The 23,273-nt window shown below is 51.4% G+C and overlaps 2 protein-coding genes across 2 annotated transcripts in view; one reads left to right on the top strand and one right to left on the bottom strand.

The window, feature by feature from the left end:
• NT5C2 (5'-nucleotidase, cytosolic II) overlaps window positions 1–7,056 on the bottom strand; it is a 58,655-nt gene extending 51,599 nt beyond the window's left edge. The window contains exon 1 of the mRNA XM_067000893.1: window positions 6,931–7,056. The gene's annotated coding sequence lies outside the window, so the exon portion shown is untranslated. The remainder of the gene's footprint in view (window positions 1–6,930) is intronic.
• A 5,372-nt stretch (window positions 7,057–12,428) lies between these two features.
• INA (internexin neuronal intermediate filament protein alpha) lies at window positions 12,429–17,371 on the top strand. Its single transcript, XM_048060396.2, has 3 exons — window positions 12,429–13,415; window positions 15,375–15,499; window positions 16,084–17,371. Exons 1-3 carry the CDS (start codon window positions 12,501–12,503, stop codon window positions 16,355–16,357), a joined length of 1,314 nt encoding a protein of 437 aa, XP_047916353.2. The 5' UTR covers window positions 12,429–12,500; the 3' UTR covers window positions 16,358–17,371.
• Window positions 17,372–23,273: the final 5,902 nt, after the last annotated feature.

Here is a 23,273-nt window from a genome sequence, read left to right as displayed (position 1 = left end):
GCCTCCAGTGTGGCCACAGAAATGCGTCCTCCTAACTGCTTTCCTAACAGCGCTTGGAAAAACCTCAGCCCAGCCCTGAGCATCACAACACTGGTATTTTGCCCTAACCTTGCCAATATTTGTTCTTGACCCCACCAGAACACATCGATTTATGAGGACTGAAAGTGCTTTTTATTACTGTCTTTGTTAATATCTACCCGCTACATGGCTGTGAAGAAAAACGAGTGGTAGATGAGTAAAACTTTGTTGGTTTTTCATCATCCTTTCCCTCCTGATTGCTCAAGCCTAGCAAGCAGATTTTTTTGGCCTTGGCTTGTAAAACTGCCAAGTACAATTCTGCAAGAGAAGTTACAATACATGTAAAAGAAGAGTTAAGAACCTGCCTAAAGTATTATTCAAGGTGAAAAAAAATAGGAATGGTTAGATCATGTGCTTTTAATAAACTCTTAGGAAGGCCACAGTGTTACTTCCCTGCATCAGAACGAACAGAAATCCCCGAACTGTTGAAAGCTACATACGGATATTTCATGTCAGATCACAGCAAGGAAAGCTCTTGCCAATTTGTATACAGTTTGCTCAAAAATATCACACACATCTGCTCATGATTCCAGCACTAGCAATTTTTTAACATCCTCACGCTCTGTAAAACCATTCCATTTCAACACTACTCTGCGGAGGATATTAAGAAACACCAGAACACGTGAGCCACTTGTTCTGCCCAGCATGCCTGCAGTCACCAAGTGATTAATGGTACGGGTAAGTTAAATTCACATTATTGACTAAAAAGGACTTAGCAGAAGATCTTCTGGTACGCCAGTCACTGCTCGGGTAGAGAGGGCATTTTGAAGAGTAGAGCAGAGGGATTTTATGTCTATTTACTTGAACCACTTGTAGATTTTGTTAGCAAATGCTCATTCTTATCGTTTTTCCCCAGAATTCAGATCACTGGTGCACCAACTGACTGATGCTTGTAACGTAAAGTGGCAAGCGAAATCTGACTCCTGCCTCAGTTTCCAGACAGCAAAAGGAACGGGTGATTTACCAGCCTGGCTTGCTTCTATGTTAAATTCCTCCTTCCGGCTTCACTCAGCTGCTTGGATTACAACGCCAGCAAAGCTACCAGAACTGAACTGGAGGAGCAGTCTCCGGGGTCAGCCTCGAGCTAACAGGTGCTCAGAGCACCTGAAATTCACGTTCACCTCATCAGATTTCTTCACGGACTGAACTCATCCTGATCTAAAAGCACATACGGAGAATGACATTAAAAAAGTGGAAATGAACAAGAAATGGAGAAGAAGCAATTATGCAGCTGCTATGGGTATCTGTTCCTAACGGGTCTCAGCGAACACTGCATGGGATGTCAGAAAGGACAGGATTTATCCAGAACGCTCAGGACCACCTCTTGCAGCCATTTGCTCTGACTTCTATAGGCACATATGTCTTTGCATAGAATTGAGCTGAATTGCTCTGCAATATCCAAAACGGTGAACTGGAAAATTCAGAAAGCAACACTTGAAGTACCTTTGCCAATGTATACAGATCTTCCACTGGAGAAAAAAAAAAAAAGGATAAAAACCATCTCAGAGGGAGGTGGAAAAAAGAAAGGGAACCAACATCTAAAAAGATTATTATTATTTTTTAATTGCAACTGGTTTCACTTACCAACTTCCAAAATTACCTGCAGTTTAGTTTACTGGCACTTACCCTTTGATGTTGTTAGTGGTAATCCCTGCGTTATGTTTACAAAGCACTGGCATACATCTCACTCAGTGCTTCTTTGGGTTTCTTGAGGGCAGAACATTCACATGCTCTTCCCTGACCCCATGTTCCTAATTATTTCTGTGCATGCCTACGTACAACTCATCACCAGCTGAACTGACCCAAACACCAGCTGAATCCAGCTGGTCTAGAGATTTTGGCATGCTTTGTACTAAATCATCCGTCTTCTCTCCTTCGAATTTACCTGCTGTTCTAGGTTATTTTAGAAGCCGATTAGAAAGTTTCTCTTGTCAAATTCCACGGCCATATGTGCTATGTTTGATGCAAAAGCCAAGAGGCACCCGGTCCAAGCAGTAACATACGAGCTGATCGCCACCCACAGCTCCCGTTCTCCGAAGGCGCTAAGGAATACCCGTTTGAGCAGCAGACCCGCTCCCTCCCAAACCCAGCACGTGCAGCTGGGATGCAGCTGGGGCTACCGCAGCAGCGCCGGCAGCAGCTGCTGCCTGGAGAAAGGCAGCAGCTCACCCCAAAAAAGGGGCAACCCGCCCTGAAGGTGCCTCAGCAGCCGCCCTCCGCAACTGCAGGGCTGGACCACCCGGGTTGGAAAGTATTTTTTGGAAGCGTACCTTCACGGAGGGTTCGGCGAGGATTTGCTTCCTGAAACTGCAGCAATAATGCATCTCAAGTGTTTCATGTGTTATGCCAATGATAACAAGGAGAAGTACAAGGCCTGGGTCAAAGCCAGTTAATCCAAAGGGCTGTTCTTAAGTAAACAGTGGAAAACCATTCTACTTGGGAGCCTCCCGCAGAAACCCGTACAGGAAGTCTCTGTTTTCTCCTTTCCGCGGAACCACTTGTGCCAAGTAAGGTTTAATGATAATCTGGTAGTAAGCATATATGCAAAATAGTACGCCTTTGTTTGAAAAGAGCTGGAACACAGCTGGGAGCGGTGAATATTCTCTAACTTAATTAAGCTAAGTTTGGACTGCGTAATGACTTCAAGGAACCTTTGTTTTTAAATAAATCGGAAGTGGTAGGATGAACCAGAATGGGAATTTTGGACACCAAAACAGTCTTCTATTTTCAGTTTGGGTACAAAACAAGCAGTGCTAGGGCACGTTGTCCCCACGCATCTGTTTCTACTAACTCACTTCACACCTTGGTGCCACCTTCAAATCCCAGAAGAATCACATCAGCTTGGGCCTCCCCTTCTCCTTCCATCTGCCTACAGAAGCTGTGCCCACACCTCCTTTATTTTCCAAAAAGAAACCAACAGATCGCTCGTGTACCAACACCACTGCGACTCCTGCTCTCCACATTTAATGCGCTCACACCTTTGCAGAATTTAAAGCAGTTTTAGCCGGTGAGAGGCACAAGGTAAGAACCAGCTTGCTTCCTTTGCTTACATGTTAACAGAAGGCAGCCCACAGATAAGCACAGCGGGGTTTCCAACCTCCCCAGCTCGGTCAGAACCCTCTCTCTGATGAAACTACCAAAAGAGGGCCGGCGGTGCCGGTAAATCCGGCAGCAGGTATTCGTGCCCGGAGGATGATAAGCTAAGGTCAGCAGCAAGGAACAAGCTCAGCCTCCACCGCTCTGTAGCAGACTTGAAAAAAAAGTGACAGGCCTGCAAGGGCTGGCACGCAGCCACGCACTGCTCCTCCACGTGGGGACCCAGGCGTCCAGGAAGTCGGGGCAAACGTGTTGCTGACCTTACAGCGAGGTGCACCCACTGCCGTTACACACCGAGGGAGCGGGCAGATGCAGCAGTCAGCAGCAGACACAGACTGCTGTGGGTTTTCAGGCTGAATCATTCAGGTTCCCTTCTCGATCTCACGCTGTCATATAAAAAAAATTATTTTCCCTACCGTAGCTTTGCTCAGCCAGCTCTCCCAAGTACCTTTTTAGCCCTGCAAACACGTGAATGAGACTTAATAACTACCCTTACGCAGCCAGGTTTGGATTACCAATTGCTTACAGTGGCTACCTTAAATACCTGCGCAATATTTTCCAGATGTTGCTTAACATCTATTTACTGTACATTAAGTTCTATTTATTGTGCACACTGGATTGTCTCTGCAGTTGTGTTAAGAAAGCAGAGTCATGTTATACATGCTGTCTATGCAGAGTACACAGTCCAAGGTTTTAGGAACCATTCCAGTTAACGAGTCATGATTAAAAAGCAAAATACAGATGACTGCTACATGCATCATAGTCATGACACATAATAATAACTTCTTCAGTAGCATAAACCAGACGTTTTACAGCAAGAAATATTTATATGAATGTGCACTTTGCAAATACTCAAACAATAAGATATCCTTAAGCACAGAATAGCCAACATTTAGAGACTGAGACCACGGCCATATCAAGCATCATTTTCAAATAATGTTTGTGATGCTGACACAATAAATAAAATTTATAAAATAGATGCCATACAGACAGTAAGTGAAGAATTCCCATGCACTGACTTAGTAACATGTCTCATCCCGAACGCATCCCGAAGAGCAAGACAAGGCTTCCACTCCCGGGCACACTCCGTTCGGTTTTCTGTCCTATTATTCTCACCGCTAAAAAAGCCACAGCTGGTTTATATCAGGACAGCCAGCGTTCGTGAGCCACCCCGAGGCAAGGGCACGGCGCAGAGCAGGCACTGTGAACTCATCCCAAGGTACATCACCCAGGCTGTCCTCTGTTGACGTACAGCGCTGTCCTCAGCTTCCCTTGGGGCAGAGCCGAAGTGCCTGGCCCTCTTCATGGGTTTGTGCCGGACAGCATACGAGAGGTTCTTATCCCGAGGTGATTAGTTACGGAGGTGTGCTTTCAAACGAGTGAAGACAAGGCATGGCCCTGCCAAACAGCAAGCCAGTTCCTATGACAACTTTCCACTGCAGCCTGGCTGGAGCCCGTTAACGCACCTTCCCCAGGCCAAGCAGCTTCTGCGTGGCAATGCTGCCGTGGGTCCTATGGGCTCTGTAGGACTGACCCCATCAGTGGCGAGCGACTGGTTGCACTGTTCTGGATCACCCGGATCCCACAGCCTTCCCCCATTTCAAATTTATACAACAGAAGGGGCTCTCCGTGCCCACAGAGCACGGGGGGCTCAAACGCTGCGGATCGGCTCCGTTTGCCCCAGGGAACTACGGCCAGCCCTGGGCCATCCCCAGACAACAGCTCCCTGCAAACTAACAACCCACGTGTCATTTTTTAAGCGAAGCATTTTATTAAGCTGACCCGCAAATAACAGGTATGAGGTGAGCATATAAACCTATCTGCTTTTTCAATGAACATCAGCAAAACCCCGTATTTTAATAGCTTGTTTCCCTTTTACTTTAGATGCAAAAATAACATACCTGTAGTTTTCTGAAGGAAATACAACATTCTTTTCCATGTTTCCCTGAAGAGTACAATACCATGGTGCTTACCAGTAAACACCAAACTAAGGTTTCTGTTTTTTCATAAACATTCCCCTTGAAGTTAAATCCGGAAAGGCTGGGATATATCGTGTTTTTAAGAAGGTTTTATAAACTTTCATTTCACAGCTATATTAGGAATCAAACATGACAAAGAGCAACAACTGAAGGTATTTTTGTTGTTAAAGATTGCCTATAAACTGGAAATTTGCCTGCGAAAATTTCAGCTTGCATCTGACTTTTGCTAGTGTATATCCTAGAAACATTGTACATAACGCTAAAGCTACCAAAGCAAACATACTAGCGGGCTCTGAATTTCAAACCTCAGCTGAAAACATTTCTCCCATTCTTACAATTTTTCTCCCATTTGTCTCTGCAATTGTACTTCATTCAATGGAGCGTTTTAAATGTAATTCGGTGGTGCATTTTGCAATACAATTTGCTTGAATGAAGCTATACAGAGTAAAGGTTGTATTGTACTATATAATGAAACGACGTCCATGCTTGAACAAACTCCAACTGCTGTTAATCAAACCAGCAAGTTCCTGAATGATCTTTTGGAGTCAGGACTAATGGCAATAGATTATTTTAAATAGCAGTTCCACTCTAAAATATGTTTAGGTTGACAAGGGCTGTGACAGACTTCCGCAGCGAAGCGGATGAGCTTGCAAGTAAAACGTTACGGTTTTTCCTCATTGCTGGAACCACAAACTCAGCTCGCGAACCGGAGATCAAAATGCAGTTTTGAGTTTTGATTCTGGTTTTCAGTAAAGCCGTGCAGCACCTGCAAAGACCCGCAACCCTTCCTATTTTCAATCCGTTCACTGATCATTACATATTTCCTTGCTCCCAGAGCAAAGAGGTGTACGGATCAACACCACGTTTCGGCTGGTGACAAGATGTTATACTAAACCGACACAGGTAAGAAGGAGACGTTTTTATGCAGTCACTTAGAAAGCATATCGCGATCTTTGAGGTTCAAACGGTAAATCTTCCAGAGCTATAAATAAATAAATAAATAAATAAACTTCTTTAAAAAGTAAGTAATAACCGTGCCTTGGGAGGAATGTCCCCAAGACCACGTCTGAAAGGATCCTCAGCATCCAGCCTGGCAGCCTTCTGAAAAGTAGCGCTGGAGTAAACTTGCGGATTTCATCATCTCGCTGGTTCCAGGAATTTTTAAAAACAGCCTGTGCTACAAGAAACTGCACTGCCCTGCGAAGTCACGCAGTCTGTCAGAAACCCGTGTAGGATTGTTTCCGTCATCTCTTTTGCAACAGTATTTTTGGCACAAAAGGGAAATTTCTTTTTAAAAAAAAGGCATAAGCAAATGAGAGGAAAGTGGTTGTGTGTTGCTTTATTTTTTTTTTAACTGTTATTTGGTGCCTGGCTTCTAGCCCGAGCCGGATACAGACAGACACCCGAAGAGCACCCGAACCACCACAGAGATGACAGGGAAGGGAACTTGGGAGCGGGGGGCGTCCTGCCGGGGAGGGGACCGGGAGGCAGCAGCGGGGGCTGCCGGGGTCCTCCCCGCCCCGCCTGACGGGGAAAGGCCGGGGGCGAGCGCCGGGAGCTCCACACGCCCCCCGCTCCCCCCCTCGCCTCACGCCGGGCCGCGGCCATAGCCCCCCGCCCCGGCTGAGGGGAGCGCCCCGCTCCCTCTCCACCCCCCCCCGCCCCCTTTCCCCAACGGTCCCCTCCAACGGTCGCCGCCACGCGCCCGGCGCGCGCACGCGCAACGCCCGCCCGCGCGCGCGCGCGCACTGCCCCCGCGCGCCCGGGCCGCTCTCACCTCCTTGCCGCGCTCGGAAGAAGTGCCCCGCACGACTGCCGCAGCGCCCCGGCGGCGGCACTGCGCAGGCGCGGCCCGCGCCCCGCCCCTCCTCCTCCTCCTCCTCCTCTCCCCCTCCCTCCCCCTGGCCGGCGCCAGGGAGCGGGGAGAATGTGCGAGGCCGGCGGCTGGCCGCAAGGGAGCGGCGGCAAAGTGCCGAGCCGCGGAACGGCCGCACGGAGGCTCCCTTTGTATCCCCCCCCCCCGCCCCGCCCAGGCCTGGCGTTGTCCCCGCAGAAAGCCGTGGGGCCGCGACCCGGCCCTGCAAGCCCGGCTGTCCGCGTTTCCCTTCAGCTGGCTGAAGGAACCCGAGCTTTCGTTAAAATAAAGCAATTAAGGGCTAATTGTGCCTGAGTGTGGTTGCAGGGCGGGCTAGGGCGAGCTGAGGGGGCGTGTGGGAGATGTGGGGGCTGACACCCATTTTCACAGAATCATAGACTCACATTAAGGTTGGAAGAGACCTCCAAGGTCATCTGGTCCAACCGTCCCCCTACCACCAATGTCACCCACTAAAGCACGGCCCTAAATAAAGAATCATTAAGGTTGGAAAAGACCTCCAAGAAAGGAGGAAAAGGAAATGAAAGGAAGGACAGCCCTCCTTTCCAGCCTTTCTCCTTCAGCCCTAGCAGGGTCCTGGCTACCTTGGTGCCACCAAAATGGCAGCGGGGTGTCCCCACAGGGCCGCAGGGTTCGGCAACCCAGGGTCCCATTGGCTCCCAAACCCCCTGCTCATGTCGCTCTCCCCTCCCACCATTCAGCTCCTGCACACCTCTCTCCTCCAGCACGGCTTTTCCAGCCCTGCTCCCCTTGTCCCCCCCTAGGATGCTTCCCCTTGGTCTGCCCTCTGCTCCGCTCGGGGCCACAGCAGCACCGAGCCACCCTCATGCCACGCAACCGTGCTGTGGGGCTGGATGCAGGTCTCGTGGCCCTCACGGCCCCCAGACTCCATCACCCTGTTCAAGAGGGGCTGGAGGGGATGCTCCTGACAGCACAGGCCTGGAACATTCACCATTAATTTGGGCTAAATCAAAAAGTTCAGTTGTCACACGGCCACAGTAGCGGGGGTGTCACACGGGTGGGAAGCTCCGCCTGTGGGCACCGCGCACGCCAAGCCACCGCCTTGCACCTCCGTGTGCCCTGGGTTTGTCTTGGGGTGCCTCATCTGGGCACCAAAGTGAGTGGCTTTACCTGGAGATGTGTCCTCCTCGATTTGGGAGCTCATTTCCGCACATCCTTGTGGCTGTGCCATCCTGCAGTGTGTGGGGCTGTGTGTCTTTCCAACACATACCCACGGAGGACATGCTGAAGCCAGCAAGGATGATAAAAAGCATTAAATTATTTCCCTATGAAGGGAAATTAAATAGATTAAAATCTTTCAGCCTATGAAAGAGACCAAGGAGGATAAGGCAGAGATCTGCAAAATCATAGATGGGGTGGGGAAGGTGGCAGGAACAAACTTTCGCAGCGGTGTCACTGTCTCAAAACCAGAGGCATTAAATGAAATCAGTTGGCAGCAACTTTGAAGTGCAAAGATGATGTTTTTTCACAAGGCATATTATCCAACTGCAGATTACAAAGCATGGTGGCATCCAGGACATGACCTTACGCTGATTAGATAAGGGATGGCAAACACAGGGACGTGACCACTGCCTGGGGAGCTCCAAAGCCACAGAGGGCCAGAACTGGAGAAGCTGCACCAAGGAAGCTTCTGTGCCGCTTCTCTGCTCTTTCCCCAAAAATCTCCCACTGCCCCTGACAAACTCCTGAGTTGCTCCTGAATTAGAGGGAGACAGTACAGCTATTTTTACATTTGCATTAGTGGTTTTATGTCTGCATGATTCAGCAAATAAATCCTTGTTTCTCTCTCCCAAAGGGGGCCAGACCTGCCTGTACTGGCAGGTCTGGCAGCAGACTCCTGACAAACACTTTGGATCTGCCGTTTTCCCTCAGTTTCCCTCAGTTCAGCAGCTGGGAAGCATTTCCCTCCCAGGCCACTGCTGCTGTGAAGCCAGGTGGTAAAACACGTACACAGAGCATGAGTTTAATGGACTGTGCTGGAGACTGGACCGAAGATGTGTATCCCATTTGCTGTGTGTGCACAGCTGAAAGGACAGCTCTTTCCTTTTAATCACAAACCCAAGCTAAATGCAGCTCCTGAGATAAACTGTTGAATGAGCCCCAACAGCAGGTGGATGCTGTGCAAAGTCACAAAGTTTTAAGGTGTCTTCCTGCTGTCTACAGCCTGCCATAGGTTTACACTTGCACTTGCTGGAGTCCAAAGTGCATACACACCCCTTTTGCCAAAGGATTGGATTCTCAAGGCTTTTCTCTGTGCATTAGACAACACAACGTGATGTACAGAACCACACAAAACATTGCAATGATGCCCCTCTCCCTTCCTCTTTCTTTTGTCAAGTTTTGGGGATTGGGTCTGTGTCATCTAAGGACATCCTCCCAGGCTGCCAGGACACAGCTCCTTCTGGAAGCCGTGGCCATGCTGCTGCTCTGCCCCTCCTTGAGGATATGCAGCTCACAGGTTTGTTTGCCAAGTCAGCCCCTGAGACCTGTGCCAAGTGCTAAAGGAGCTCACAAGGGGGTTGTGTTTGGGAGCCAACCACCTAGGATGGGTTTAGGTTCAATTGACAGCTCATGCAGAGGTGGATCCCAAAGTCTCGGCCACCTTTTTACTCTGAAAGAAGCAGTGCTCCAACGGGCTGCAGCTGCACCCCTGTTCTGCACACGAGTAGCAGTTACTATCATTTATTTACTCAAATTCCTTTGAGTCAATAAATTCAGCTACACAGTCAGCAGTCCTGAGCCAGCAGTCACGCTGGCAGCTGGCTCAGGTCCCACCTGTTTCAAGAAGTCTGGCTCCTTCCAGCTCCAGAAAACCTCATCCATTCAGAGGCAAAGGGTTCCAGCACCATGGTCTTTACTCTGTGCGTCAGCTGTCCCTGCAGAAACCCCTGCATATATATCATATATATATATATATATATTTTTTTTTTCCTGCAGGACAGTGTGACAGTCCTACCAATCCTACGTCTGCTTTTAGATCACATCCATATGTCAGCACAAGTGGGAAGGCCTCTCTGCTTTTGCAGACAAGACAGAACCAAAGCAACCTTCATCATCAATAGTAATCACCGTAGCAAAGTCATCAAAATGATGCCACATAACTAAGCAGAGCTGGTGACTTCCCAGTTCCTCGATCAGTTACTGTTGGTAGCAGAAACCTCCCTTAGGATGTAGTAATGCAAAGCAACAGGTGTTGAGGAAGTGGTTAAACACACTTTGCGTGTGAGAAGTATGTGAAAGACCTGAAAAGAAACAACCCAGAGTGCAGGGAGGATTTCTGCAGCAGCGGTGTGAGCCTGGCGGCCTGGGCCGGGCTGATGCTGAGGGACCAGGCGGGCTGCAGGCCCATGGCGTGAACGCTTGGATCACAGAATCACAAGGGGGCAGAATCACAGGCTGGGCTGGAAGGGACCTTAAAGAACACCTAGATCCAACCCACTGCCACAGGCAGGGCCTCCTTGCGCTAGAGCAAGTTGCTCAAAGCCTCATCCAGCCTCAAACTCTTCCAGGGATGGGGTAGGGCAGGGATGATCCATGCAGTCACTGACCTAAAATGGGCTTGCTGATGCTTCTTATTCCTCCTACGCCCTACAGGACAGATGTCCAGGGGTAAGGAGGGATTTATACACGTGTGTGTGTGTGTGCAGCAGGAGATCTGGTGGCACATTTCATAGTGTTCCTCACGTGCGGACCACAGTTATTTTAAGCTGTTTTCCCCTCTCATGGCCACGTTTTGTGATGTTGCTGCCAGTGACCAGCCACTTCCCTTGATCGCTTGGCAGCTCCTGTCACGGGGCCCTTCCAGGCATGTCCCTATCCTTGCACCCCCCTGCGCTCCAACTGCCCACGGCCACATCCCACCGAGACCCCAAGCTGCTGGGGGGACCCCAGTCCCCACTGGCAGAGAGGAGCTGGGACCAGCTCCTGGGGCACCTTCACCAGGCACAGCACGGTGTGGGTTCCCTTGAGCATTGGCAGGGATGAGCGCTTTGTCCGTGTGTGTGTGTGTGTGTGCAGCAGCTGTGCGTGTGTGCCTGCCTCTTTTTCTACCTGTGTGCCCGCCTGACCCTGTCTCTCCACCTGCCCGTCTCTGCCTGCTTCCCTCTGCGTTTCTGCCTCTCCTCACATGCGCATCTGTGCGCACCTCTCCACACATCTGCTCATCTTTTTTTTCTGGCTTGTGTACGTGTGTGTGTGTTAACAGGGCCTGTCTCTTTGGCATGTCCACCTGCCTCTTTGTGTGTGACTTTTTTTGTCCCTCCATCCCTCCATCTATCCCTTCCTCTCTCCCTCCATCCTTTTCTCCATCCCTCCATCCTTTTCTCTGTCCTTTTAACCCTCCCTCCATCCTCTTCTCCATCCCCCATCCTTTTCCCCATCCTTTTCTCCATCCTCCATCCCTCCCTGTAGCCCTTCCTCCCTCCATCCTTTTCTCCATCTCTCCCTGTATCGCTTCCCCCATCCCTCCATCCCTTGATCCCTCCCTCCACCCTTTTCTCCATCCTTCCATCCTTTTCTCCCTCCCTCCATCCTTTTCTCCATCCTTTTCCCATCCCTCCACCCCTCCCTCTATCCCTCCCCATCCCTCCATTCCTCCCTCCCTCCACCCCCTCCACCCTTTCTCCATCCCTACCTGTATCCCTCCCCCATCCCTCCATCCTTCCCTCCATCCTTTTCTCTGTCCCTCCACCCTTTTCTCCGTCCCTCCATCTGTCCCTCCATCCTATTCTCCATCCTTCCCTCCATCCTTTTCTCCATCCCTCCACCCCTCCCTCTACCCCTCCCCATCCCTCCATCCTTTTCTTCATCTTTTTCCCCATCCCTCCATCCCTTCATCATCTGTCCCTCCATCCTATCCTCCATCCTTCCATCCCTCCCTCCATCCTTTTCTCCATCCCTCCATCCCTCCCTGTATCCCTCCCTCCATCCTTTTCTCTGTTCCTCCTTGTATCCCTTCCCCATCCCTACATCCTTCCATCCCTCCCCCCATCCTTTTCTCCATCCTTTTCTCCATCTCTCCCTGTACCGCTTCCCTCATCCCTCCATCCCTTGATCCCTCCCTCCATCCTTTTCTCCAACCCTCCATCCTTTTCTTCATCCCTTTCCCCACCCTTTTCCCCATCCCTCCATCCCTTTCTCTATCCCTCCATCTGTCCCTCCATCCTATCCCCCATCCTTCCATCCCTCCCTCCACCCTTTTCCCCATCCCTCCATCCTTTTCTCTATCCCTCCATCTGTCCCTCCATCCTATCCTCCATCCCTCCATCCCTTTCTCCATCCCTTCCTTTCCTCCATCCCTCCCCCCGTCCCCCCACCCCTCTCTCCTGTTCTCCCTCCCTTCTTCCCTCCCCCCGCCCTCCTCTGCCCCTCCCTCCCTCCCTCCCCGCCTCTCCCCTCCCGCCGCCGCCCCGTTCAGCACGGCGGGCCGCGGACAGCTCCCTCCGCTCCCCGCCATGAGCTCGGGCAGCGCCGCGCCGCCGGCTCCGGCCTCCTCCTCCTCCTCCTCCTCCCGCCGCCTCCTCCTCCCCCAGCCCCCGCTCCCGATGCCGGTCCCGGTCCCGGCCCCGGTCCCGCCTCGCCCCAGCGAGAAGGAGCAGCTGCGGGACCTCAACGAGCGCTTCGCCGGCTACATCGAGCGGGTGCGGGCTCTGGAGGAGCGCAACCGGGCGCTGGCCGCCGAGCTGGCGGAGCTGCGCCGGAGACCCCCGGAGCCCCGGCGGCTGGGGCAGGCGCTGGGCGGGGAGCTGCGGGCCCTGCGAGCCCGCCTGGAGGAGGCTCACGGCGAACGGGCTCAGGCGGCGCTGGAGCGGGCCCGGCTGGCCGAGGAGACGCAGCGCTTGCGGGCTCGCTGCGAGGAGGAAGCCCGGGGCCGCGCCGAGGCGGAGCAGGCGCTGCGAGCCCGGCAGCGGGCGGCCGAGGGGGCTGCCCGGGCCCGCTCCGACCTGGAGCGGAGAGCCGAGGCGCTGCGGGAGGAGCTGGAGGCGCTGCGGAGGGCTCACGGCGAGCAGCTGGAGCAGCTCGGGGCCGAGCTCCGCGCCGCCGCTCCTCACCCCCCGGCTCCCGGCCCGGCCGCCCGGCCCGAGCTGGCGGCGGCTCTGCGGGAGCTGCGAGCCCAGTACGAGGCGCTGCCGGCCCGCAACCTGCAGGCGGCCGAGGACTGGTACCGGGCCCGCTGCGCTGGGCTCCACGAGAGGGCGGCTCGCAGCCAGGAGGCCGTCCGGGCCAGCCGCAGGGAGGTGGGCGAGTGCCGGAGGCAGCTGCAAGCCCGCGCCGTGGAGATGGAGAGCCTGCGGGGAGCCCACGAGTCCCTCGAGAGGCAGCTGCAGGAGCTGGAGGAGCGCCACAGCGCCGAGGCCGCCGGGCTGCAGGTGAGACGGGTGCCGCCCTCCTCCCCCGGCAGCGTCCTGCAGCCTTCGTCCCCCCCCACCCCTCCCCGGCAGCTGCACCAGCTCGCTGCATCCACCCCTTGTTCACCACCCCAGGGAGCAGGGAGAGCCTTGGGAGGGGGACAGGCGGGGCTGGGACACCCCTGCACGACCCCTTCCCCGCAGGTCTCACCGTAGCACAGCTCGGGGCATGGCCCCCTTCCCGCCCCATCCCTAAAATCAGCCCTGGAGTTGCCCAGGCGTTGCCCAGCGCCGTGGGTAATTCCTCGAAGCCGTCTGCTCAGGCTTGGCCCCTCGCCTTGTGGCCTGGCCCTTGGCACCAGCGCTGCAGAAATTGGAGCCCTGCAAACACGAAGGCTGAATTTGCAGCCAGCTCCCAGCATCTCTTACGCCCTTGGAAAGACGTGTGGCAGGCACCAAGCCCTCCATCTCTCTTACTCCATTAACACAATACTACCACATTTTCTTGCTACAGGGAGAACATCCATGATTTAAAATAAAATAATCACCAAGAGTGCTCTATTACATGGCTACTAAGCGATCTTTTCTAAATCAAGCCATTTCCTTCTAAATAATGAAACAACTGCCTTACGTCATACCCGAAGGCTGCTGCTGTTTCACAGCCAAGTAATGCCTTGTCATGGAGGCCAGATTTTGCCAGGCTGTCTAGGAAGCTAGGGCTGTAGATCCAAGCTGCTTGCAATCTTGATGAGTAGCTGGGATCCTCAACAAATACTGTGGAAGTAGGCAATGTTTCCTGTAGTGGATGACAGGATTACACATAATAATCTTCTTAAATAGCCTTGATGCCATGAGAAAAGAGGGATTCCAGGAATGAATCAACTGGAAAAAAAAAAAATAATGCAGCTGGATTAAACAGCACCATAATTCAGATTGATGTAGCTACAGAACATCAGCTTCCCACTACGTGACCCTCAGGATCTGCTGTGTGTGGTAATACTTGGGAGTCTGCTGAACAGTGTGCCTGAATAGGAGCTAAATAATTCCCCTGAAACTGATGGAGAAGGATAGAAGTCTATCTTAAAAGTGAAAATTCCTGTTGTATGAGCCTTTAAAATTTTTCTATTAACTGTTTAAGCAGGGACGTACCTCCTTATTGGATTCTTAGGCTATCCTAAGAGGATACGACAGAGGTGATGCAGGACACCAAGGAGGGGACAAGCAGGGATGAGGACAGGGACAGGGTGGGGATGGCGTGGCAGGACGATGCTCGGTCGCTGCAGTGGCGGAGCAGGAGGCGAGGGAAAGGGAGTCGGGGCCGGGGAGCTGATGTTCGCAGTGGCCACTGCAGGGCTTTGCAGGCAGGGCTGCACGGCACTCGCTACAAACTGCTTACTCATTGCCCATGCCCCGGCGGCTGTGAGAGGGAACCATTTGGTCTGGGAAGATCCCCCGTGGGAGCGGGTTTTACTGCTGTCAGGCCAGCAGCCTGAGGCTTAGATATTTGAGTGCATTTGGGGTAAAAAAAATAAAAATAAAATAAAAAACAGGGGCTGAGGCCCTCGGGCACCGCCCCAGCCCAGTGTCCCAGACCTGGTCACCAACTGCAGCCCTTCCCCAGGCCACCCGCTGCACCCCCAGCACCCTGTCTGGTCCCATGAACCCCAACACCTGCTTTGATGGTGTTTAAACCCACAACATCCCATCCCTCTGCAGTGCCTGCCTTGTCCCTGCCAGACTGGGCTCTCCCACTGACCTCCCATCTCACAGACCCTGCAGTAGACAGGAAAATACAGAAAACCATCAATGGTTAAAGCCCCCTCAACTGCTCACACTCACAAGCTACACCTGGTGCTCTGCCTGCTTTTCCATCCCTGTTAGTGTGAGATTTTGTGATCATAAGCACCTGGTTGGGATGTGCAGAGCGGAAAACCCATAGAAAAAAAAAAAAAAAGCACGCTTGCCTTTGCCTCCCTGCAGGACACTATCGGGCAGCTGGAGGATGACCTGCGCAACACCAAAACTGAGATGGCCCGGCACCTGAGGGAGTACCAAGACCTGCTGAACGTCAAGATGGCCCTGGATATCGAGATAGCTGCCTACAGGTAGGGCTGCTCCGGCCCCGCTCCTCCAAGCCACCGCTCCGCTAGGCAGTGGTTTTTAATAGGCACCATTACATGTCCCCATTGCAAAGTCCACCTCAGTGCAGAAGGCCGAGTCCCTCTGTGCTTCAGAGTTTTATTTTCCTGGGGTTTCTGAAGGGAGGGGATGGAGCTGGTCTCACAAGTGTTCCAAAAATTATTGGCAGAAACATATTATTTTGAACCAGCTCCACAGTGCTCAGCTCTGTACTGCACCCAGGGGACAAATACTGGGAGAAGGGGCCTTTTCCTGCCCCTCCCTGGTACTGCAGAAATACAGAGGAGGAGCACGGCTGATGGGTAGCTCACAGCTTGGTCAGAGCCAGTTTCCACCACAGGCTTGGGTGATGGTGGGAAATGTTCAGGTTTGTCATACCCTCAGGTGCGGCTGATGCTTTATGCCCGAGCCTCAGGTCCAGCGAAGCCTGGCACGTGTTGAAATCAGACCTGGGTCTGTTTCCATCCAAACCAGTTGCATCCCAGTACCATGAAGGTGTCTCTCATGAGGTGTCCCCAGCCTAACCTCTTCCCTTCTGTTGTGATTGCAGGAAGCTGCTGGAGGGAGAGGAGACCCTCTTCAGCACAGGAAGCGTGGGCCTTTCAGCACTAAACCCTTTCCCCAACCCCACTTACTCTTTCCAGCCCCAAGGCTTTCGTTCCTCCACTCCATCCTTCAAGAAAGAGGAGCAAGGCGAGGTTGTTAAAGTGACCTCCAAGATATCATCTGGTCGGGCTGGAATGCTTGACAGGACCACATCTGCTGCCAAGAAAGCAGAGAGATTAAACCTGCGTGGAGGAATCGTTGCAAATGCAAAAATGTAATGGTGGGGACCCCGTCCCTTTTGTATTTGAGGGGGAGCAGTCTCCACTCGGCCTTTTAATTGCCCCTGGGGAACCAGGCTGCACCAAAGACCTGCGCCCCATGGGGATGGGGCTCGGCAGCCCCCTATGCTCCTGGAAAGGCGAAGGCCGAGCTTGACACATTGCTCCCTCTCAAATCAGGTGCGGCCGTGCTCTGCAGGTCGCTGGGTGCATGCTGGTGGGTTTTGTGCACGGGGACTTGTGGTGGGGGGCAAGGGGATCCTGCTGCCCGAGCTGCAATTTGGGGAGGGGGTGGCAAGGGCAATGAAACTCAACTACAACTAGGGTTAAGGCTACAGACCTTCACTTACTATCCAAATCCATATATAGCTAAAGTGTTTCCTCTTCCTTAAGCTGTAGCCGTATACTTTTAATCCCAGAAGCACAGAAATAGCCATAAACACACCTCGCTTCTGGTCTAGGAGCCACTTAACATTTTAAACAATAAGGAACATTTTTTGTGTGTGTGTGTGTCCTGATGACTGTCTGTTTCTCAGTAGTGTTAGTCCAGCCACATGCGCAGGGTTTGTTGGTCAGGAGCCAGCACATCGGGCACAGCACTGGTGCTGCCGAGCCCCCGGTGCCAGCCCCCGAAAAGCCCCACGAGAGGCAGGGAGAGCTGGGCACCACAGCGGCTCTGGCGAGGCAGCGCCCGCCCCACCGCTCGCTCTGCCAAACATCGCATCCACGCCTCCGCTCCAGCCTTCCGACGTGTGCCAAATCTGATGTAGGATTTACAACCGTAGGTTTCCTTCAATGCCTTAAAATTGCCAGCGATCGCTTTTGCAAGAGCCGGAGACCGCGTGTGCTGTGTGTCGGTGCCCTGGCGAGGTTGCCATCACGAGACCTTACTGTCCTCTCGGTGGTGCCAGAATAGTTCCTGGAACCAGCAAATCATTTGCTCACACTCTTTCCTCTTCTATTGTAAGGCACAAGTTAATAATTAAAAAGAAAGAAATAGTTATGTGAACCAAACTGAGCTATTCTGTCTTTTTTCCTGCGGCTCCACGCTATGTCCTGCACCCTCCCTTCACCTGCGTCCTGTCCGTGATGATTCCCACGGACTGGGTCAGCCTGGCTTTCGCAAGGGCCTGGAGACAAGAATGAACTTTTTGGCAGGGAAAAAACCCCAGAGAGCTGGGGACAGCTGCCACACTGCTCCTGGGGCTGCAGGCAGGGCTGGCCCTGCTGGGGGCAGTGGGGCACGTTCAGGCCTCACCCCCAAGGTGCCCATGGCAGTGCCCCTGCCTTGTGGGAGGGCTCATGGCTGCCCAGTCAGGGAGCAAGGCCTCCCACAGCCGGGATTGCTCTTGTTTGCCCAGAAAATGAACTACAAGGCTGTGAGGGGCATCCCAAGATGGCTGCCGTGCCTCCTCCACATGCTCAGGGGTTAAAACTGGGCTGTGTTGTCACCCCCCAGCGAAGGTGAAGTAATCTACACCTGGGGGCACCTCCCTCCCAAGTAAACCCAGCAGGCAGCAATGGCCGTGGAGCTGGCTTATCCTCAGAAGATGCCCATGCTCTGCCCGAGGCGTGCCTTTAGTGCAGGAGTCCCTGCGTGCCCCACGAGCAGCCAGGCGGCGTGAGGTGACACGGTGCTGGCCCGTCCCCGTGAGAGCAGCGACGGGGCCATCAGCGGAGCCCCGCAGCTGGCAGCACAAGAGGGCATGCATCCCCTGTGCCGGTGGCCTGCCCCAGCACGATGTCCTATGGCCTTCCTCTCCCTGCCACCTCACCACAACCTGCCCCAGGGTCATGGTGTGACGGTCACCAGCCTCCCTGCCCTGTCTGCGGCCCGCTGCAGTGCGGCCGCTCCCCGTCACTGAGGCAAACCTGCAGAGTTTCTCCCAGAGCAGGCATCTGGGGAAGATCAGGCAGATGGGACTGTGCAGCTGACGTAATGCATTGCGAACCTCAGATACCCTCCAGCACTGCTTTGTTTCTGTCCCTTGAGTATAAACAGCCTGACGTGTCCTTTATTCGCAGCACAAGCCTTGGTCACGCTTCCTGCCTGCTCAGCTGGTTGGATGCTCCTAACGAAGCTGGGATTTTACTTCAGCAATAACGATCTGGAGGGGCTTGCATTCACACAGGAGAACAAAGGAGCTGGCAGAGGATGTGTTTTTTTGGTACAAGATGCAGCTCTTTGTCAGGGACCTCTCCAGAGATTTCCTGCATTTCCAGAGCTCTGGGAAGGCCGCGGGGTTTGGTGCTGCACCAGGCTGGACAGGGCAGTGCGTCCTCTGTTGTGGCCCCATCTTTCTTACCGGCTTAAACACCGAGGCTGCCAGAGGAAAGGAGCGAGCCACGCTTGAGCTGCTTAAAGATTTATACCTCTGCAGAGCTGCGACCTCCCAGCTAAAAGGCAGCTGCAGACACTGCACCACCAACCCGGGAAGAAGCAGGGAGCGGCCATTCCTCCATCACACTGCCTTGCCTTCAGCTTTACGGTGGGGAGAAAGCCAGCCCCCATGCAGGGGTGTGAGCTCCCACCATTTTTTTCCTGCATGGAAAAAAATGCAGGAAAAATGCATGGAAAAAAAAATCCAGCTGGCCCATGCAACCGTGCCCTGTGGCTGCCTGACTCTGCTTGTTTCATTGCCATGAGGATGAGATGGGACAGCCCATGCAGCCTGGGATGGGCCTGGGTCACATTCCTGCTGCTCCAGTAATGGAAGAGATGGTTTCCTTCATGGTCCTGGTTCCAAGAGTCCTTTGGCACCACTGGAGGTTCCTGCAGTAACTGTGCTGAGATACACAGTTCCTTAAAAGCTGGGAGTCGCTGCACACAATTTTGCTATTGACACTTGTCCGGATGCTGGAACTCATTAAGAAGTAAGCCAAAGAAAAAGCAGCCAAAGAAACACCCCCCAAACATTTGCATTCCTGCCAAAGGAAAACATCTCCATTTCCAGACGTGGGAAGAACCCTGTTATTCAGGGAGAAGGGATCAATAGGCAATGCAGGGCAAAGCCTCTTCCCGCTCCTTAGGCTGGATCCGTCCAGCTCTCTTCTTGCCAGCTCTTAGCAGAGAGACCTCTGCAGGAAGAGCTTCATCCTCGAGTGAGTGACCCATGCACAGCCCTAAAGCCAGCAGTCAAACCGATGCACCTGAGCAATTAAATGTCCACATCAGTGGGAACTGACACTTCACATTGAAGTTTATACCGAAATAGTATGAGCGCTGCAAACTCATTCATGCAACCCTTCTCATTCATGCGACTCTTTGCAGGCATATGGGAATAAGGATCGCTTGGCAAACGTAGCGTAACAAGCAGACAGGGCACTGCTTTGGGGTGGTGAGAGAATCTGACCCTCAGAGACCCAGTCCAGGTAGGATTAGGATAGAAGGGGAAGAGGTGGAAAAAAACCCTCTTGCCACAGCAGAATAGCCGGCAGCCCCAACAATCAGCATGCTGTAGTGCACTGCACTTCAGGGATGTGTTCCAACAGCAGTGGCTGTGAGAGGGGCCAGCTGTCAGTATGGGTGCTTTAATGCCTATTTATCCTGCTCTGTCCCAGGGGACTCCAGCTGAGCAAAAAGGGCTGCAGATGTAAGATCTGTGATTATGGGGATGGGAGGGAATGCACTCCTACAGCCTGTGCAGGGGTCTTCATCCCAAACCCTGCAATTCACCCAGCTAAAACAGAGAGGGCCCTGCAATTTTGCAGCAAACATTTATACCCTTGTTAAAGCAGTATTCACCACGAAGAGACTACTCCTCAGAACTGACAGCTCAGCTGTGTCCACCATAACACAAAGAAGGAGCAGTCCTCATGCTTTGGTAATAGATACTGTTACCAGTCCCGTTATAGCCACATTAATGAAGGGGACCTCAGTAGTACCCTGCTAATTACCCGCCCTTCCATACCCAGTAGTAGCATGGAGTTTTTTTTCCATTCATAGCACTCTGTGTGCTTTACAGAAGTTGCTGCGCTAGATGGACACAGCTGAGAAGTGAGGAATTCTGTTCAAGGTCATACAGTAAGTCAGGGAGAGAAATGAATAGAGAATGCTGGCATCCCAGAGCTTAGCTTACCCACTCACAAGCTTCCTCATGCAGGTTCAACCAGCACCATTTTTGGTCTGTAGGTCACGGCACACGAAGCATCTGTTATTGCCAACAGCAGGTGAAATGTTCTCCCATGTCCCAGGAGGAAGTTGTAGGTTGCAGGTTCTTGACAAGGACATTAGGCTTCTCACTCAGGGAGTTCTTACCTTTCGGTCCCAGCTGTAGACGAGAAAGGACACACCGGTCCTTTACATAACATAGCATCTTCCATCATCACCACCTACAGAAAAGCATACTGCAAGCAGCCGGCTCTGAGCACACCGTGGCATCTTGGAACGACTGGTTGCTTCCCGGCACCGTACGAGAAGGGTTCCAAAGCACCTCCCCCAGGAACACGCTATTTTCTGCCATAATTTCTGCCAAATCCCCACCACCCACTTTTCTACTGTTAATGTTTCCCTTGGAAGAAAACAGACATCTTACAATTTCATTTCAAAATAGATTATTTCATCAAGCAAAAAGAAAATATAAGCTCTTTTCCACTTTTTTTTTGATAGATCACTGTTGCTTTAACACAAATATATCATTATATTACATCAAAATCCAGTAAAAAATGGTGATACAGCTTCAGCAAGAATTTTGCAGCTGCAGGGCAACCAATCACTATCACATTTCACCTTAGATAGGATTACCATTCATCTCTCAAAAACAAAATTGGACCTGTTCAGTGATTAAATTTGCATCTATGACAACTTTCTGAAACCTCAGCAAACATAAGTATCTGTTAGCTCATTCAGCAGTGGTCTCAGAAATGACACGGGCAAAATTCAACTTACCATCACCTTGCTTCTCTTTGTGCTGAATTGGTTAGCGTTACATAAAAGGAGGTAGAAAAACAAATAGAAGCAAAAGTGATGAGAACGTGCTGTTTGCAACATTCTCTCCATCTTTCAGCAAGTATCTATCGCAGCGGAACAAGTATATTTTAAAGTACTTAAATATTTAGTCTGGCACCTGGTGCCCTCTCTATCAAGCGTGCAGCACATTAGAAGATTCACATGGACAACTTATCTTCCCTTTAAAACAAAAGATAATGCACAAAAACCTCCTGCGCCTCTGTTAATAGTTCCTCTCTCAACTGCTGGAGTGAATCCCCGCTCAGTGTCTGGATGGAGCACAGATTGCATAATGGCACACCACACTGAAGAAAAGCCAAAAAAAAAGCCTGGGGTGTAATTTTGATTTGCTAGCAATTGATATCACACGTTAACATAAATCACTGCACACAAGAGCTGGATGATTCCCTGAAAAGAAATTCAACAGAATAGCATCAGACAGCTTGAGGGATTTTTCACTGAAGCTCATCGGTTGTTTTACATTTATGGAAGTAAGTGTTAAGGGTTCTCCTGGCTTGTGTGCCTCTGTCTGGTGGTAATACAGATCAAGGCTGGGTGCAATAGCAGCATTCAGAAAATATTATTTTATACATTGCTATCACAGTGCCCCTCCATTTTAAAAACAGCTCAGCTGCACATTTCACTAGCCTCTTGAACCGTATCTTGTTACACTAAATCTAGATAAAACAAAACCCAGAACATAACCAACATGACTCATGGCTTGATGTTAGCTTGATTCTGCATTTCTGAGAACTCCTGACACTAGGGCTCATGGTCTCCTCTTGCTGGGAGTTAGTAGATCCATAAAGAGACTCAGAATTATCCTGCAGTACAAATAGTATTTAATTAGGTTCTGTCTTAGCCATGCCATTGGTAAGTAGATAACCAGAAAATGAAACCAGAGTTATTTCATTAAGTGAGGAAATGATATAGCGTCTGTGAACTAACAAGTCCAAGCACACCTTCCTCTCGCTTCCTGAGCGTGAAGCTGGCTCATCTCCCATGAGGACAGAGATGCCATCCCATAGACGGTCTGCTGTTACAGCTTTTCTATCATCAGAACCAGAAGTGACTGGAGGAAAGCCAAGGTTAAAAGGAGACCAGCAGAAATAAACAGCAGCGGGAGAGCTGAAGGAAGATTGGCACATTTTAAAGCAAGCAGGCTGATTATCTTTATGCAGGAAACTGCGCAGCCCACATTTCAGCCTTGGCAATTGCCAAAGGTCACCCCCGCTGCATGCTGATGTGCCAAGCAGAGCCCCAGGGGGTGCAGCAGGAGCTGGAGAGCAGATAAAGCATCAGCACCTTGAGGGTATGCTTTAACGTAGAAGAAAGCAGGATGTTCAGCCAGAAAGCTAAGCTAAGAATATGCTTTCTGAAGGCAACTGAGGAAGAAAAGGGAAGAAGTGAACAAATATGAAATAAAAGAGGTCACTAAGGGCTCATAATAAAACATCCTAGGTAACAAAATTGCACTGAAGCTTTAATCGACCTCTCATTAAGCCACTGAAAGAGTGAAAAAAGAAGTCTTGATCATCTACATTTTTACTAGCATTTGATTTACCCCACAGATAAAGTGCAAAGATATTTCAGAAACAGTAGCTACCAATTTAGCAGTTTACCTAGATTGATCAGTCATTAATTTTTATTTATTAAGACAGAGACTGACATTCACCTCAGAGGCAGTGGCAATGTTGTCATCTTGAAGCTATGCAGAAGTTAATTCAAATTTATGTCCTTCTACAATAATGCTATCAGCTTCTATATAGCTGTTTAGCTCAGAAAACAAGCCCTTCAGTAGGCATGAAGTTCAAGCCAGGACTAGGAGAGAATTTGCAACATAAAATGTGAATATACTGCTATTTTTTTTAAGCATAGAGCTATATATAAACAAAACCGTAAGTAGTGAAGAACCAAGAAGAGACAGTATTGTCAAGACACATACTCTGTATAAAGCCAGGATGATCA

The sequence above is a fragment of the Anser cygnoides genome, chromosome 7 (assembly GCF_040182565.1).
Source record: "Anser cygnoides isolate HZ-2024a breed goose chromosome 7, Taihu_goose_T2T_genome, whole genome shotgun sequence".
Lineage (NCBI taxonomy): Eukaryota > Metazoa > Chordata > Aves > Anseriformes > Anatidae > Anser > Anser cygnoides.
This window is presented reverse-complemented; position numbering and strand designations above follow the sequence as displayed.

Coding starts and splice junctions, on each gene's coding strand:
- INA (XM_048060396.2), top strand. CDS start 12,501: ATGAGCTCGGGCAGCGCCGCGCCGCCGGCTCCGGCCTCCTCCTCCTCC. Junction 13,416..15,374: donor CCGAGGCCGCCGGGCTGCAG/GTGAGACGGGTG, acceptor GCCTCCCTGCAG/GACACTATCGGGCAGCTGGA. Junction 15,500..16,083: donor ATCGAGATAGCTGCCTACAG/GTAGGGCTGCTC, acceptor TTGTGATTGCAG/GAAGCTGCTGGAGGGAGAGG.